Source organism: Molothrus aeneus, chromosome 16 (assembly GCF_037042795.1).
Source record: "Molothrus aeneus isolate 106 chromosome 16, BPBGC_Maene_1.0, whole genome shotgun sequence".
Lineage (NCBI taxonomy): Eukaryota > Metazoa > Chordata > Aves > Passeriformes > Icteridae > Molothrus > Molothrus aeneus.
Genome location: NC_089661.1, coordinates 15447104 through 15459719, shown reverse-complemented (window position 1 = coordinate 15459719; position 12616 = coordinate 15447104). Strand labels below are relative to the sequence as shown.

General features: G+C 56.0%; 2 protein-coding genes and 1 non-coding gene across 3 annotated transcripts in view; 1 reads left to right on the top strand and 2 right to left on the bottom strand.

Annotated features, from left to right (window-relative positions):
* TRAF7 (TNF receptor associated factor 7) overlaps positions 1–5933 on the bottom strand; it is a 30796-nt gene extending 24863 nt beyond the window's left edge. The window contains exon 1 of the mRNA XM_066560660.1: positions 5835–5933. The gene's annotated coding sequence lies outside the window, so the exon portion shown is untranslated. The remainder of the gene's footprint in view (positions 1–5834) is intronic.
* A 437-nt stretch (positions 5934–6370) lies between these two features.
* LOC136563714 (small nucleolar RNA SNORD60) lies at positions 6371–6461 on the top strand. The gene has a single exon (XR_010784643.1). It is a non-coding gene; the product is annotated as a small nucleolar RNA SNORD60 (small nucleolar RNA).
* Positions 6462–7406: 945 nt separating this feature from the next.
* The window catches only part of RAB26 (RAB26, member RAS oncogene family), a 28662-nt gene continuing 23452 nt past the window's right edge, over positions 7407–12616 (bottom strand). Inside the window, exons 4-9 of the mRNA XM_066560576.1 lie at positions 12221–12287; positions 11247–11299; positions 10491–10556; positions 10292–10348; positions 9977–10053; positions 7407–9589 (exon numbers count right to left, since the gene is read on the bottom strand). Coding sequence (XP_066416673.1) covers positions 9487–9589; positions 9977–10053; positions 10292–10348; positions 10491–10556; positions 11247–11299; positions 12221–12287 — 423 coding nt within the window. The 3' untranslated portion in view covers positions 7407–9486. The remainder of the gene's footprint in view (positions 9590–9976; positions 10054–10291; positions 10349–10490; positions 10557–11246; positions 11300–12220; positions 12288–12616) is intronic.

The following is a 12616-nucleotide window of genomic DNA, read 5'->3' as shown; positions in this document are numbered from 1 at the left end:
GCAGAGATACAGCAGGTCCTGAGACAGGCACCTCTCTGGGGACACCACTCAGGGGACACCACTCAGGGGACACCACTCAGGGGCAGCTCTCCATGCATGGACACCTCTCAGGGATCACCTCTCCATGGACACCTCTCCATCCATGGACACCTCTCCATCCATGGACACCTCTCCATCCATGGACACCTCTCAGGGGACACCTTTCAATGCACGGACACCTCTCAGGGTACACCAGAGCAGAGGCAGGCAGTGGAGCCCCCTGGTCACTCCTCAGGCAGCCCAGAACACCTGGCCAGGGCTCCCAGCAGCACAGCTGAGCCAGCCTGGCCCAGCCCCGGGTGAGGATGGGCAATAAAGGGCAGCAGTGAAAGCACCAGGGCTGCAGGTGACACTCAGCTGTGCCCAGCAGTCAGTACCAGCTGGTGGTAAGGAGCTTATGAAAAACCCCATAAAACTAAGGAGACAAAGAGGTTGCAGATGAGCTAAAATCTAAAGCACCTGACCCAGCAGGACATTTCTTACACTCTTCAGATGTCAGTCAGTGCAGGAAGGACATAAAACATGAACAGAAGCTCAGCCTTACTGACAGACGTGGCACCTCCACCTGATGAATCTGTGGAACAGTCTTTTTACTGTTTGTGAGTTTTTCTTGTAAGTCACACCAGCTCTTCTGAGTGTCTTACAGTGAGACCATAATTGTACTGAGCCGTCATCAATAAAAATAAAAGGGATATTTTTAATTGCTGCTACTTTTACCAGCGCTTGCACTGACTGCAGGACTGAGAGAGCACATTCAACAGCTGTTTGAACACTGCCATGCCTTTGAACAAATGGAGTTCAGAAAGGAAAAGCATTTCATAGGGTGCTTTTCCTAAAGGATAATGAAGCCTTGGGATAGAAGAATATTTGCAATACTTCATGGTAAAACCTGAAGCTGTAGCTTTCAAATGTGCCCACAGCTGGATCAAAAGTTATTGCTCTGGTGAAATGAAGCACCTCAATTTTCCCAGAAAAATAAAATTAAATTAGAAGTTAGAATAGAGGCCAATATTCAGTGCTGTTCCATGACACAAAAGCTACATTTGAAGTTTTATTTCCATTTCAGGTAACCTGGGAGGATCCACCTACAACACCATTTTTGTTATGCAGCCCAGCTCTGACCCTGCAACCGAAATTGTCCTGTGTGGGCTCAGCAGCTCCTCAGGCACTGCTGGGCAGGAACAGGCACATCCACAGCTCTGCCACACAAGGACCTTAATCAAAAGGTGCTTTAAAAGTTGGCCCTGCCACTGCACAGCTGCGTGCTGTGCCTCTCACAGCTTGTGCTCTTCCACATCCTCCCTCAAAGAACAGACCCCTTCTGAGAGCATCACATTGCTAAATTATGGATTTGGTGAAGGAAAAAGAATAAAACCCCAGCCTAGCCCTGAAACCAACAACACCCTCCCCCTCCAAGGCAAAAATCTCAGTGCTGCTGCAGTTCTTTGGGAGGGAACGGCCAGATCCTGATGGAAGACACCACACTGGAGAGCTGAGAGCAGTCACCCTCAGCACTCACACCTCAGCAGTGCTCCTGGTGCTCCTCAGACCTGTCTGACAGAGAACAAGAGGCTGCCAGGACCCTGCAGGGTACTGTGGGCTGGCACAGCTCTGCTCTTGGTGTCCCTGCTACAAATGTGACAGAGAGAGGGGCTTGCAGCTCAATTGAAAACCCCTGAACACACGGCAGGGCAGCAGCAAAGACTGGGGCATGGGGAAACTTGGCCTCTGCTCTTCCAAGGAAGCCAGAGCAATGTTTGTGTCACCTGGACTCTGCTCTCCTGGAGTTCTGCTAGACCCAAAGCAATCAAAGCTCCTCTCTCCTTTATTCCCCGATTCCTGTGCCATGGCTGAGGCCTTTTCCAGCTGCTTTGCCTTCTGGTTGGCTGCACTGCCTCCTCTGGAAAGCTGGAACCACCCCACCACACGATGGGATTCTTCCAGATTAAAGTCACAGCAAACCTGAGCCCATAGCCATGACTCAAAAAGCACGAAGTAGCACTTCCACCCCCTGTTCCCCCAACATCCTCCAAAGCTTTGGCACCTCGTGACACACACTCTTCTCTGCCCTCTGGATGAGACTAGAACACTTCAGAGATCCAGCTGAAATGCATCACCTCCTTCAGGAAAAAAACCAAAAAGATCCAGCAAATTCCAGTCACCTGCTCTTTTTCTGTACAGCTCCCTTGGGTTCTGCCACTGAGAGCAAGCAGGAGGCACCTTGGACACCAACACTCATTGATCAGATCAGTGATCCTGGGAGAAACAGCACCAAATCCTTGATTCCAAAAGAAACCAGGGGACGTGGACACTTCCACCATGGCAAATCTACTGACAGCTTTGAGACAGAAGCACCACTCAGTGTCCCACAACCCCAAACACCACGGATTAAACTCTGCCCCAGGGTGACTCAGAATTCCAGGGGACACAGCCTCTCCTCCAGCGTGGCTTCTGTGCTCACAGCTCTGCCCAAGGAACAGCCAGGATTTCCCACTTCTGGAACACCAGACCAGCCTCAGGACACACTTGCTGGGCTGCTGCAATCAAGCACTCCACACCCTTGCAAAGGTCACTCTGAAGGACCATAAAACCAGCCCAACACAGCTGCAGCTGCTGGACGGACCACAGGTACCCCTGCCCAAGTGCTGCAGGATCCAGGTGTCTCCTGGAGGGATGGAAACAGTTCCTCCCTCACTCCCAAAGTGCTGCAGGGCTCCAGGTACCTCCTGGAGGGATGGAAACAGTTCCTCCCTCACTCCCAAAGTGCTGCAGGGCTCCAGGTACCTCCTGGAGGGATGGAAACAGTTCCTCCCTCACTCCCAAACTGCTGCAGGATCCAGGTACCTCCTGGAGGGATGGAAACGGTTCCTCCCTCACTGCTGCAGGGGAGCAGCTTCGCGGGAATGCTGCCTGACACCCGGCACCCGGAGCAAGCACTTCTCCTTGGAGCAAACACTTCTCCTTGGAGCACACTCACCCCTGCCATCCTGGAGCAGCAGAGCCCGGCAAGAAGCCACCAGCAGTTCCTGAGCTGGGGACAGCCTTCTCCTCGGCCAAAGAGATGCCACCAGCATGCCCAGCTCTGGGCTGGGGACAGGCTTCTCCTCGGCCCAAGTGCCTCTTCCGCTGCAGCGTGCGAGTGTGGATCGCTCCCCAGTGATGTAAACACAAAGGCATGCGGAGCAGTGGGCGATATGTAAATCCAGCTGGAAAATCCCACAGCTCAGCCAATCTCCAGCTGCCTCCCAGCTTTGCCCCGGCTGCTCCGGGTTCAGTCTAGTGCAGGAAAAACAACCCTGTCCCAGCACAAGGATTTATCCCTCTGATCGGAGACAGAAAAGTTCTTCGCTTGCTTTAAGGGGAGTTGGAGTTTCTCACCCTCTTTTATAGTTCCCGAACTATTCAGAATTCTGTATAACAACAGCAACACGCTCTCTGCCTGGAGAGACAATCCAGGGAAACCCGGGTACCCAGGAACAGCCACAAAAAGGCAGAGCTGGGGAGCAGGACTTGCCCAAAACACAGACACTGGTGCTGGTGGGAACTTCCACTGCCAGGACTCCAGAGCTGAGGCTGTCCCAGGAGCAGGCACTGCCCCCTCCAGCCCCGGGACACCTCATTCAGAGGTGGCCCTGAAGCTCCAAGGCTGTGCTCAAGACAGAGCAGGAGCAGCCTGAATGGGCAATTTGGGGTGCTGCTGCCAAAGGCTCCTGGGGTGAGCTCAGAGAGGGGTGACAGGTACCCCTCTGAGCAGGCAGCTGCCTCCCTCCTGGTCCCAGCTGTCCCTACACCCCCTGATGGGCAGAGGGACGTGCTGGTGTGTGCCTCACCATGCCCATGGCAAAGGGAATAAAAACTGGGAGGGGAGAGTTCCAACAGACTGAACACGGCCACGTAATCCCAGCATGAACCCAGGAAGGATTTTCTCCCCAGTACACCCCTCCTGGCACACCTGGTCTGGCTGGGATAGCCTGTGAGAAAGGTACAGTCAGACTCCAGGAAATTCCACACCCAGGGCCAGCAGGGCCTGGGAGGTCCCTGGGAACACTCAGAGCCTGCAGGGCTCCCAGAGGCTCCAGCAGCACCTCAGCATTGTGGAGCCCCAGGATTGTTAAGGGAAGGGCTGGCTTCAGGCAGGGACACAAACCTCCATGAGGTGTGCACACATGGCTCTAGGCTGCACAGGAGGGCTCACCCTGGGATCCCCCAGGGCAGGGAACCAAACCACCCCAACACCATGGACTGGGGTTTTTATCCTTCCTTGAGCCCAATGAACATGAAATCCCCTGTCTGAGTGCTAGCAGGGAAGGTACAGCATCCCCTGACTGGAAACACCACTGAGGCTCAGGTTTCCCATTTCCACAGGGTAAAACATTCCCTCTCTCAGGCAGTGTCACCTGCACACAAACCAAACCCAGCAATGGAGCTTCTGGGTGGCTTCAGCCTGTCCCTCCCCTGCTCCAGACAGGGACCCCAGGGCCTGGAGAGGATCCAGCACACTGCAGACAGGACCTGCTCCTGCAGCTTCCTGCATGATTTTAGGATTTCCCTGGCCAGGGAGGTGCAGGCTGGACATCAGGAGGGATTTCTTCACGGAAGGGGTTGTCAGGAATTGGAAGGGGCTGCCCAGGGAGGTTTGGAGTCCCCATCCCTGGAGGTGTCCAAGGAACACCTGGATGTGGCACTCAGGGCTCGGGGCTGGGATCAGGCACAGGGTGGACTCAGTGGTCTTGGAGGACTTTTCCAACCTAAACAATTCTGGGATTCCGTGATCTCGCACTGCTTCCACTCATCAAGGGCTTTCTGGAGCCATCCTTCACCTGCAAACCCTCTCCTGCAAGCCCCACCATCCTCGCTGGGACTGGAAGTGGGAAGCAGCCAAACCCTGGAGGCCAAAATGCTGCAGCTGTTTAAGAGGAACCCGACTGCTCAGTGCAGCCTGGAAACACATTGCTGGGGGGAAAACACCCCAGGAGGCAAAATCACACAGCTGGGACTGAAACAAAGGCACAGAACGGTGCCAGAGTGGAAGAAACAACTGCTGGGTCACAGTTCTTATCACAGCTACACCCTGGCAGGGACACCAGCCTGGACCTGGCATTATGGACACCCGAACCTGCTCCTGTGGCTGTGTCTGAGCCCAGCAGAGCCCAAAGAGATGTGGAACCAAGGGAATCCTCCCCGCTGCCCTCCCCAGCTCACAGCTCAGCGATCCCACAGCCTGGCAGCCTCTGCCAGCGGGACACACGGACAGAGCCCGAGAGCTCGTGTGGAACGAGAAGAGAAGGGCACAATCCACAATCCACAGTTCACAATCCGGACCTGCACATGTTCTGCGGCAGCCACAGAGACCGACCCACAGACAGCCCACATTTTCTGTACTGTGAGCCCAAACCCCAGGGAAAGGAGCTTACTGCGAGGGCAGGAAAGAGCCAGCAGCAACACGTGCTGCTCGGACAGGGAACGGGGCACAAAACGCCAAAACTGAGCAGAAAAAGCCAAAGCTAAGCGCAGACTGCGATGGGAGCCAGCGAACACCCCGGGAGGGCAGCGGGGGCGGCGAGCGAGGCCTGGCGGGATTCACCGGGACGGAGCAGCGCAGATGATGCTCGGGATGCCCGGAGCGCCCCAGCAGAGCCGCTGGCACCCCACACACAGCGGCCGGTGGGCACGGGGCGCCTCCGCCGGCACCTCCCCGGCCCGAGGCCCGGCGCCCCCGGCCCGGCCCGGCCCGGCCCCTCCCCTGCCGGAGCCGCCCGGCGCGGCCCGCCCGGCTCCCCCCGGCCCGCCCGTACCTCCCAGCGGCGGCGGCGGCCGCAGCGCCGGTGCCCGGTCCCGGCACATCGCGCCCGGGCCTGGTGCCCCCCGCCGCCCGGCCCGGAAGAGCCGCGCTCAGCGCTCCTCGGGACTTGTAGTCCTGTGCGCCGCGTCCTGCCCGCGCCGTCGAACCGCCTGGACTACGACTCCCAGCAGCCCCCGCAGACAGTCACTCCGTGCTACAACCACTCTTGCTATTGGTTCTGCCCGGCCTCCAGCAATGACCAATCAGAAGGCGGCGACTGCCGCCTCGGGCCACGCTGCGCTGCGCGTCGCCATTGGCAGGGAGGAAAACGGCGACCAATCAGCGCTGGGAGAGGCGGGCCGGTGGTCACGCCAACCGCTGATGATTGGCTATACCTACAGCAGCCTGACCAATATCTGCATCGCAGTGGCCATAAAAGACGTAGCGGAGAACGCGTGTGTTTTTTCCAGCCTGAGGTGCGGGACGGGGCCGGATGTGCGGGGCGGGGAGGAGGGAGTGGGGCCGGTAACTGGGCTGTTATCGAGGGCGGGCCGCTGATGATCCACATTTACCTTTCTGACACCTCGTCTGAGGGCGGCGGGCGGCCGCAGCCCCTGCTGAGCAGCCACGGCTGAGGCCCGCGGTGCCCGCGGCCGGGCCGGGCGGGCGGGCGCGCTCCTCCCCTCACGCGCTGCCTTCTCCCCTCAGGCTCGGCGGGAAGCGGCCGCGGCCTGCGGCTCGGCGGTGCCGGCGTCCCGAACCCCCGTGCCCGATCCGCGGCGGTCCCCGGCGCTGTGGGCCGGTAAAAGGCGGTGTTCCCTGCTCCGGTGTTGGCGGTAAGTGAGGCTGGGCCCCGGGAAATGCTCCTGCTCCGCAACGAGGCAGTTCTTGAAGCACAAAGAAGCAGCTGCGGAATGGGCTGGAGGAAAGAATTCGCCGACTTTTACTCCTCCTGGGTTAGTTCGAGGTGAATATCTTGCAGGGTGATGGGTGCAGTACTGTGAGTAAGTGCAAGCATTTACATTCTTAACTCTAGTGCTGCCGTGTGTAGATTGAGAATTAAAATCTTTCTGTTTAGCTCTGTAGAAAATAACAAGCTACTCCTGTAAGGTTTTCGCACTCAAGACCAGCTTTAATTGTGAATGTCTTACTGTCGTATTTGTACTTAAGCTTCTATATAAATATTTGTAGCTTACGGTGAATAAAGTTTTAAAAAGTCTCGAGTTTTGCTTCTGTTTATCACAGTTTCCATGGGAGACCTGTACCTTTACAGACCGACTGGAAATATTGTGTGGATACCCAGTGCAACTGGAATGCATTGAAATTTAACATATTTTTCTCAGCCTCATTCCCTTCATTGGCGTCTTGGAGTCACTTTGGTTGGATGGGGACTACAGCACTGCCCCTGGCAGCTGTGCCAGGGCTGGACAGCCCTTTTTGGGGAGAAATGCTCCCAATATCCAGTTGAAACTATCGTACGCCGGTTCTGCCATGTGGATCCAGATGGTTTCAAGGCTGGACTGAAATATTTGAACGACTTAACAGCGCTGTGTGTTTAGGCAATCAAAACACCGCTGTAGCCATGTAGATTATTAAAAAATTTTATTAACGGGAATGAACCGAAAGCTGTAAACAAGAGCCAGCAGAAATGGGATGTTGCGGGTGAGGCCGAGCCCTCGCACATGGCTGGGTGCTCTGAGCAATTAACGGGAATAATTAACGCTGCGCTGAGCAGTTCCGCGTGGTGGCAGCAAAGGCCCGTGGAAAATCCCAAACGGCCGTGAGGAGGAGCTTGGGGCCAGCCCAGTGTGCAGGCACTGGGAAACCGGTCCCACACTGGGAGAGGGGCTGAGCCTGCTCGAAGTTCAGGTCTAAACCACAAACAGGGCTGTGCGGCCTCTGCTGTAGCAGGGTCTGTTCCCCACAGGCAGGGTGGAAGTGCTCCAAAGGGAAACAGTTACATCTTCCTCATTTAAAGGGGGTTTTTGTCGGTTTTAGACCCACGCTGAGGAAGAAGTGAGCAGCTGTAACCCAGACAGATGCCAGTCTGAGGGAGAGGGATGGTAGCAACCTGACATTGGGAATCTTAATCCTTTAGGAATCCTAAGTTTTGCCTTTAGGGAGGCTCCTTGTCACCTCGGGATGGGGCTGCTGCTGCTCCAAAGGCAGGATGAGGAAACAGCCATGGAGCTGCCAGGCTGGTCCTGCCCCACACAAAACCCAATTACTGGGGTGAGGGGGCCCTGACAGCCCCCCATGACAGAGCTCACCTGGCTGCTCCTGCACGACTGACAGCAGGGTTTGCCAGGAATGCAAATGTTCCTGCACAAATGGATTTCCCACAGGTGATTTTAAAATTTAAATCGGACAATTTTAAGAATTGTCTCTCCCCTAAAATACTATTTAGGGAAAAAAGCTGGTTCATTTTAAGATCCCTTTTCACCCTGTGAAGCTGCAGCTGCTCGTGTTGCTGTAGCTCCCTGAGGAGTGGAGCTTGGAGCACGTGGGAGCTGCAGAGGCTCCTTGTGCCCATCAGGAAAGCAGTGCTGGAGCCAAAATCCCAGGAAAAATGAGGGGCAGGGGTATCTGAGTCAGCAGCTGGGGGGGCTGGTGCTGGCTGGAGGGCAAAGGATATGGGTGATTTATTCTGTTCCATTTGGAGGAGCCACCAGAGGCTCGGCGCAGCGGGCACCTGCTGATGTGTGCGTGGAGTTTTCAAAGGGAAAAATTGCCAAAGGCCAAACACTTCATCCAGATTCAAGTTTGTGCTGAGAAGTGCAGCTTGACAAAAAAACAGCCAAAAGCCTGACACAGACCAAAGGGGTGAGGAGGCCCTTGAAGAGAGCTGGCAGGAGTCTGCAGCCTGTGAAATCACTGCCTGCAGCTTCCCCCCAGCTCTCTGCGGTGAAAAGAAAGAGCTGCCCAAGAGAACTTTGAAGATATCAAAGCGTTGTTGCAGTCTGAAAACACCATCACACTTACAGGAAGGTACTTAGAATAAGCTGCAATACATTAGGATTCTTCTCAAAGTACCAGAAAGGGCGGAAGGAGGAGAAGCAGAGCCTTTCCCAGAGGGATGAACGTTCAGAAATCTCTGTACACAGCCAGGTGTGCAGGAGCTCACTCAGCCAAGCTCTGCCTTTGCAGGGAACAGGAGAATCCCTCACCGTGGAACCGTGTCCCACCTCACAGGGATGGACAGACAGGAGAAAGCACCTACAAGAATGGCTGCCTTCAAACACATCCTTCCTGCACGCCCCTGGCCAGGGCTCTCAGCTGAATTCCAGGTACACAGGCAAAGAAAAGGGAATTCAGGACGTTCTCCTACCCAGAAAAAAATCAGGACTTTTTTCCTCCTAGGTGGGGAGAAGGTGTTGGTTCCCTTACATCACAGCCTGGCTCTCGCCAAGGTTACAGCAGCCTCACAGAGCAGGCACAGAGGGAGAGCCCAGCCCCTTCCCCAACACCCTCCTCCCACCTGTGAGCAGGGCAGGGATGCTGGCCAGGGGAGCCGGAGCCGATGGCTGCGAGGGGGCTGCAGAATCCCAGAGAGCTTTTCCTGCTGCTCTGTGCCCTGCTCTCAGCTGGCCTTGGGGGCAGACACAGACACGACAGACGGACATGCACACACTGCCCACGGGCCTGAGTCTCTGTACAAACACGCGTTAGGACCTGCAGCAGCCCGAGCCTCGCACTTCCTTCTTCACGTAGTCGTGCAGCTTGAATTTGGGCTCGTTGGGCAGCTTCATGGACCTGTGCTTCAGCTCCCTGGGAAAGGGGAAGGATGTTACTCTTACACTGCTGCTTCTGGCAGGGAGAGGATTTTGGAAGGAGCCAGGGAGGGAGTTTGGGCAAGGGTGTGGAGTGACAGGACACAGGGAATGGCTTTTTCCTGGCAGGGTGGGGATAGATGAGATGTTCGGAAGGAATTTTTCCCTGTGAGGACTTGACAGGGCTTGGAGCAACCTGGGATGGTGGAGGATGTCCCTGCCATGGCAGGGGATGGAACTGAATGGGCTTTAAGGTCCCTTCCAACCCAAGCCATCCCAGGATTCTATGATTCCAAGCTGCCTTGCGCAGCTCAGTTGATCTCAGCGTGGCTTGGACACTGCTAAAGCTCCTTTGGAGGACAAGGCCACTGCTCTGCTCACTTACTTGGCGATGGCTGTGAACGCTAATTCCACGTTGAGGCCGCTCTTGGCGCTGGTCTCCATGAAGGGCACCCCGTACTCCTGTGGGATGAGACACAGCCCTGTCAGGAGTGCCACCAGGGGTGTTCCCAGGGCTCTCAGGGAGTAATTTTTGAGGACAAAGAATCAAGAGTTGTTAGTAGAAACTTAAAGGAAGAACAGATGAGGAGAAAGGGGAGAGCATGACAAGGGGAAAAAAGCCAAGTGTTCCCAGGTGTATTTTGGGTCACTGGTCTCCAGGCGACCATTTCCTGTGCACATCCTCAGGTACCTCACCCACCTTGGCAAGCTTCTCTCCATCTTCCCTTTTCACCACTCTGTCCTGGGCTGAATCCACCTGCACCAGGAATGGCAAAGAGCAGTTTGTGGTGATTTGGAAGGTCACCAGCATGACCCTCCCTGTCCCCTCATGCCCTGCCAGGCTCCCCTGCCCGTGCCTCCAGCGTGGGAGGAACAGGAGGCTCTGGGGCCAGGCTCACCTTGTTTCCCAGTAACATGAGGACCACATCCTGCTGTGCATATTCATGGATCTCTGTCAGCCAAGCCTGGAGGGACACAGCCAAAGAGAGGGGTTGGCAATGGCTCCAGGAGGAGCAGGGAATGGGAGTGATGGGGAGCTGCCCCAGTCCTGCCATGGACACCCTCAGTAGGCAATGCTGCCATTCCAGGCAATGCCAGGGATGTTCCACGGATGATCCCTGTCAACAAGGGGGTACCTGGGGTTCCCCCAAGCCCTGGGGGACCCACTTGGCCAAGCAAGCCCAGCACCCCACCTTGGCTGCTAGCAGATCCCCATTTCCCAGGGTAACATCAGCCCCTGGGATGTGCCCCGTGCCCATGTCCTGCACGTGCTGCCCCTGTGCCGAGCACACTGCTCCCAGCAGGCACCTGAACCAACCTCCCTGAGCCGTGGGGTGGCTTCCCTGCCCTCTAATCCAGCCTAATCCAATCAAACCTGCTCTAATTCCCTGGAATCCCTGGCCCCATGGTGTGAACTGCCTGCTGTCTCCAGCGCTGGAGCAGTGAATCCATCACCCTTTATGTGCTGAGAAAGGGAACACCTTCCCTGCCTGTCCCCTGCCTGCCCTTGCAGGTGCTCAGCAGTAACCAGAGCCCTTCTGCAAGTGACCACAGCTCCCACCAGCAGCACACAGCTCCTGACCAAACCCACAACCAACCACAACCCAGGCAGTAACACGTGGGGGACGGCAGGAGGGCCCAGGCTGCTGCTGTACCTGGATGTTGTCAAAGGAGGCTTTATTGGTGACATCGTAGAGCAGGAGCAGGGCTGTGGAGAGAGGGACAGCCCGTTAGTGCCTGTGCCAGACCGAGCCCACAGAGCACACAGCCCCTCTGGCCATGAGGTCCCTGGGAGACACAGAACACACTGAAATCCAGCACAGCAACACCTCACACTGCTGGTGTTTGCAGTGTGCTGGTGTTCGCAGGGGCCCCAGCATGAGGGAAGAGATGAGAATCTGACTCCATGTTGCAGAAGGCTGACTTATTATTTTATGATATATATGATATTAAAACTACACTAAAAGAACAGAAGAAAGGATTTCATCAGAAAGCTTGCAAGAAAAGGAAAAGGAATGATAATAAAATCTTGTGACTGACCAGAGAGTCTGAGACAGCTGGACTGTGATTGGCCATTAATTAAAAACAACCACATGAGCCCAATCACAGATCCTCCTGTTGCATTCCACAGCAGCAGAAAACCATTGTTTACATTTTGTTTCTGAAGCCTCTCGGCTTCTCAGGAGGAAAAATCCTAAGGAAAGGATTTTTCATAAAATGTGTCTGTGACAGCAGAGCCCCCTCCATCCACGGCAGCTGCTTCCCATGGAAAACACTCCAGTGATTTCTGGCTCACCTGGCCTGCAGTGGCAGCTCAGGGTCCCCAGAGCTGGAGCAGGAGGTCCCCAGGAGCAGAGGTGGCCCTGCTTACCCAGAGCAGGATCCCAGGAGCAGAGGTGGCCCTGCTTACCCAGAGCAGGATCCCAGGAGCAGAGGTGGCCCTGCTTACCCAGAGCAGGATGCCAGGAGCAGAGGTGGCCCTGCTTACCCAGAGCAGGATCCCAGGAGCAGAGGTGGCCCTGCTTACCCAGAGCTGCAGGAGGGAGAGGCTCCCCAGGAGCTCCCCAGGAGCAGAGGTGGCCCTGCTTACCCAGAGCAGGATCCCAGGAGCAGAGGCGGCCCTGCTTACCGTGGGCATCCCGGTAGTAGGCGTGGGTGACGCTGCGGAAGCGCTCCTGCCCGGCCGTGTCCCAGATCTGGAAGGCAGACAGGAGCAGAGGGATCAGACCTGAGCAGAACCCACACAAACCAGCCCAAACAGAATGGTGCAACCCCAGGAAGCTTCTCCAGGTTTTGCTGCCAGGGACATCAATAGGAAAAATGACCTGAGCGATAAATACGGAGGCAGCGCCTTCCCGCTCCTCGGTGTGGGGACACAACGTGGCCAAGGGCTCCCAACACGGCCATTAATTGTTAAATCCATGGAGCAGATGGATGCATGGGGACCTGCTAATGTGATTTATCAGTCCTTAATGCAGCAGGAGGTTTGCAGAGTGCTGCTGCTGCCTGGGGGATCTGTGTTACT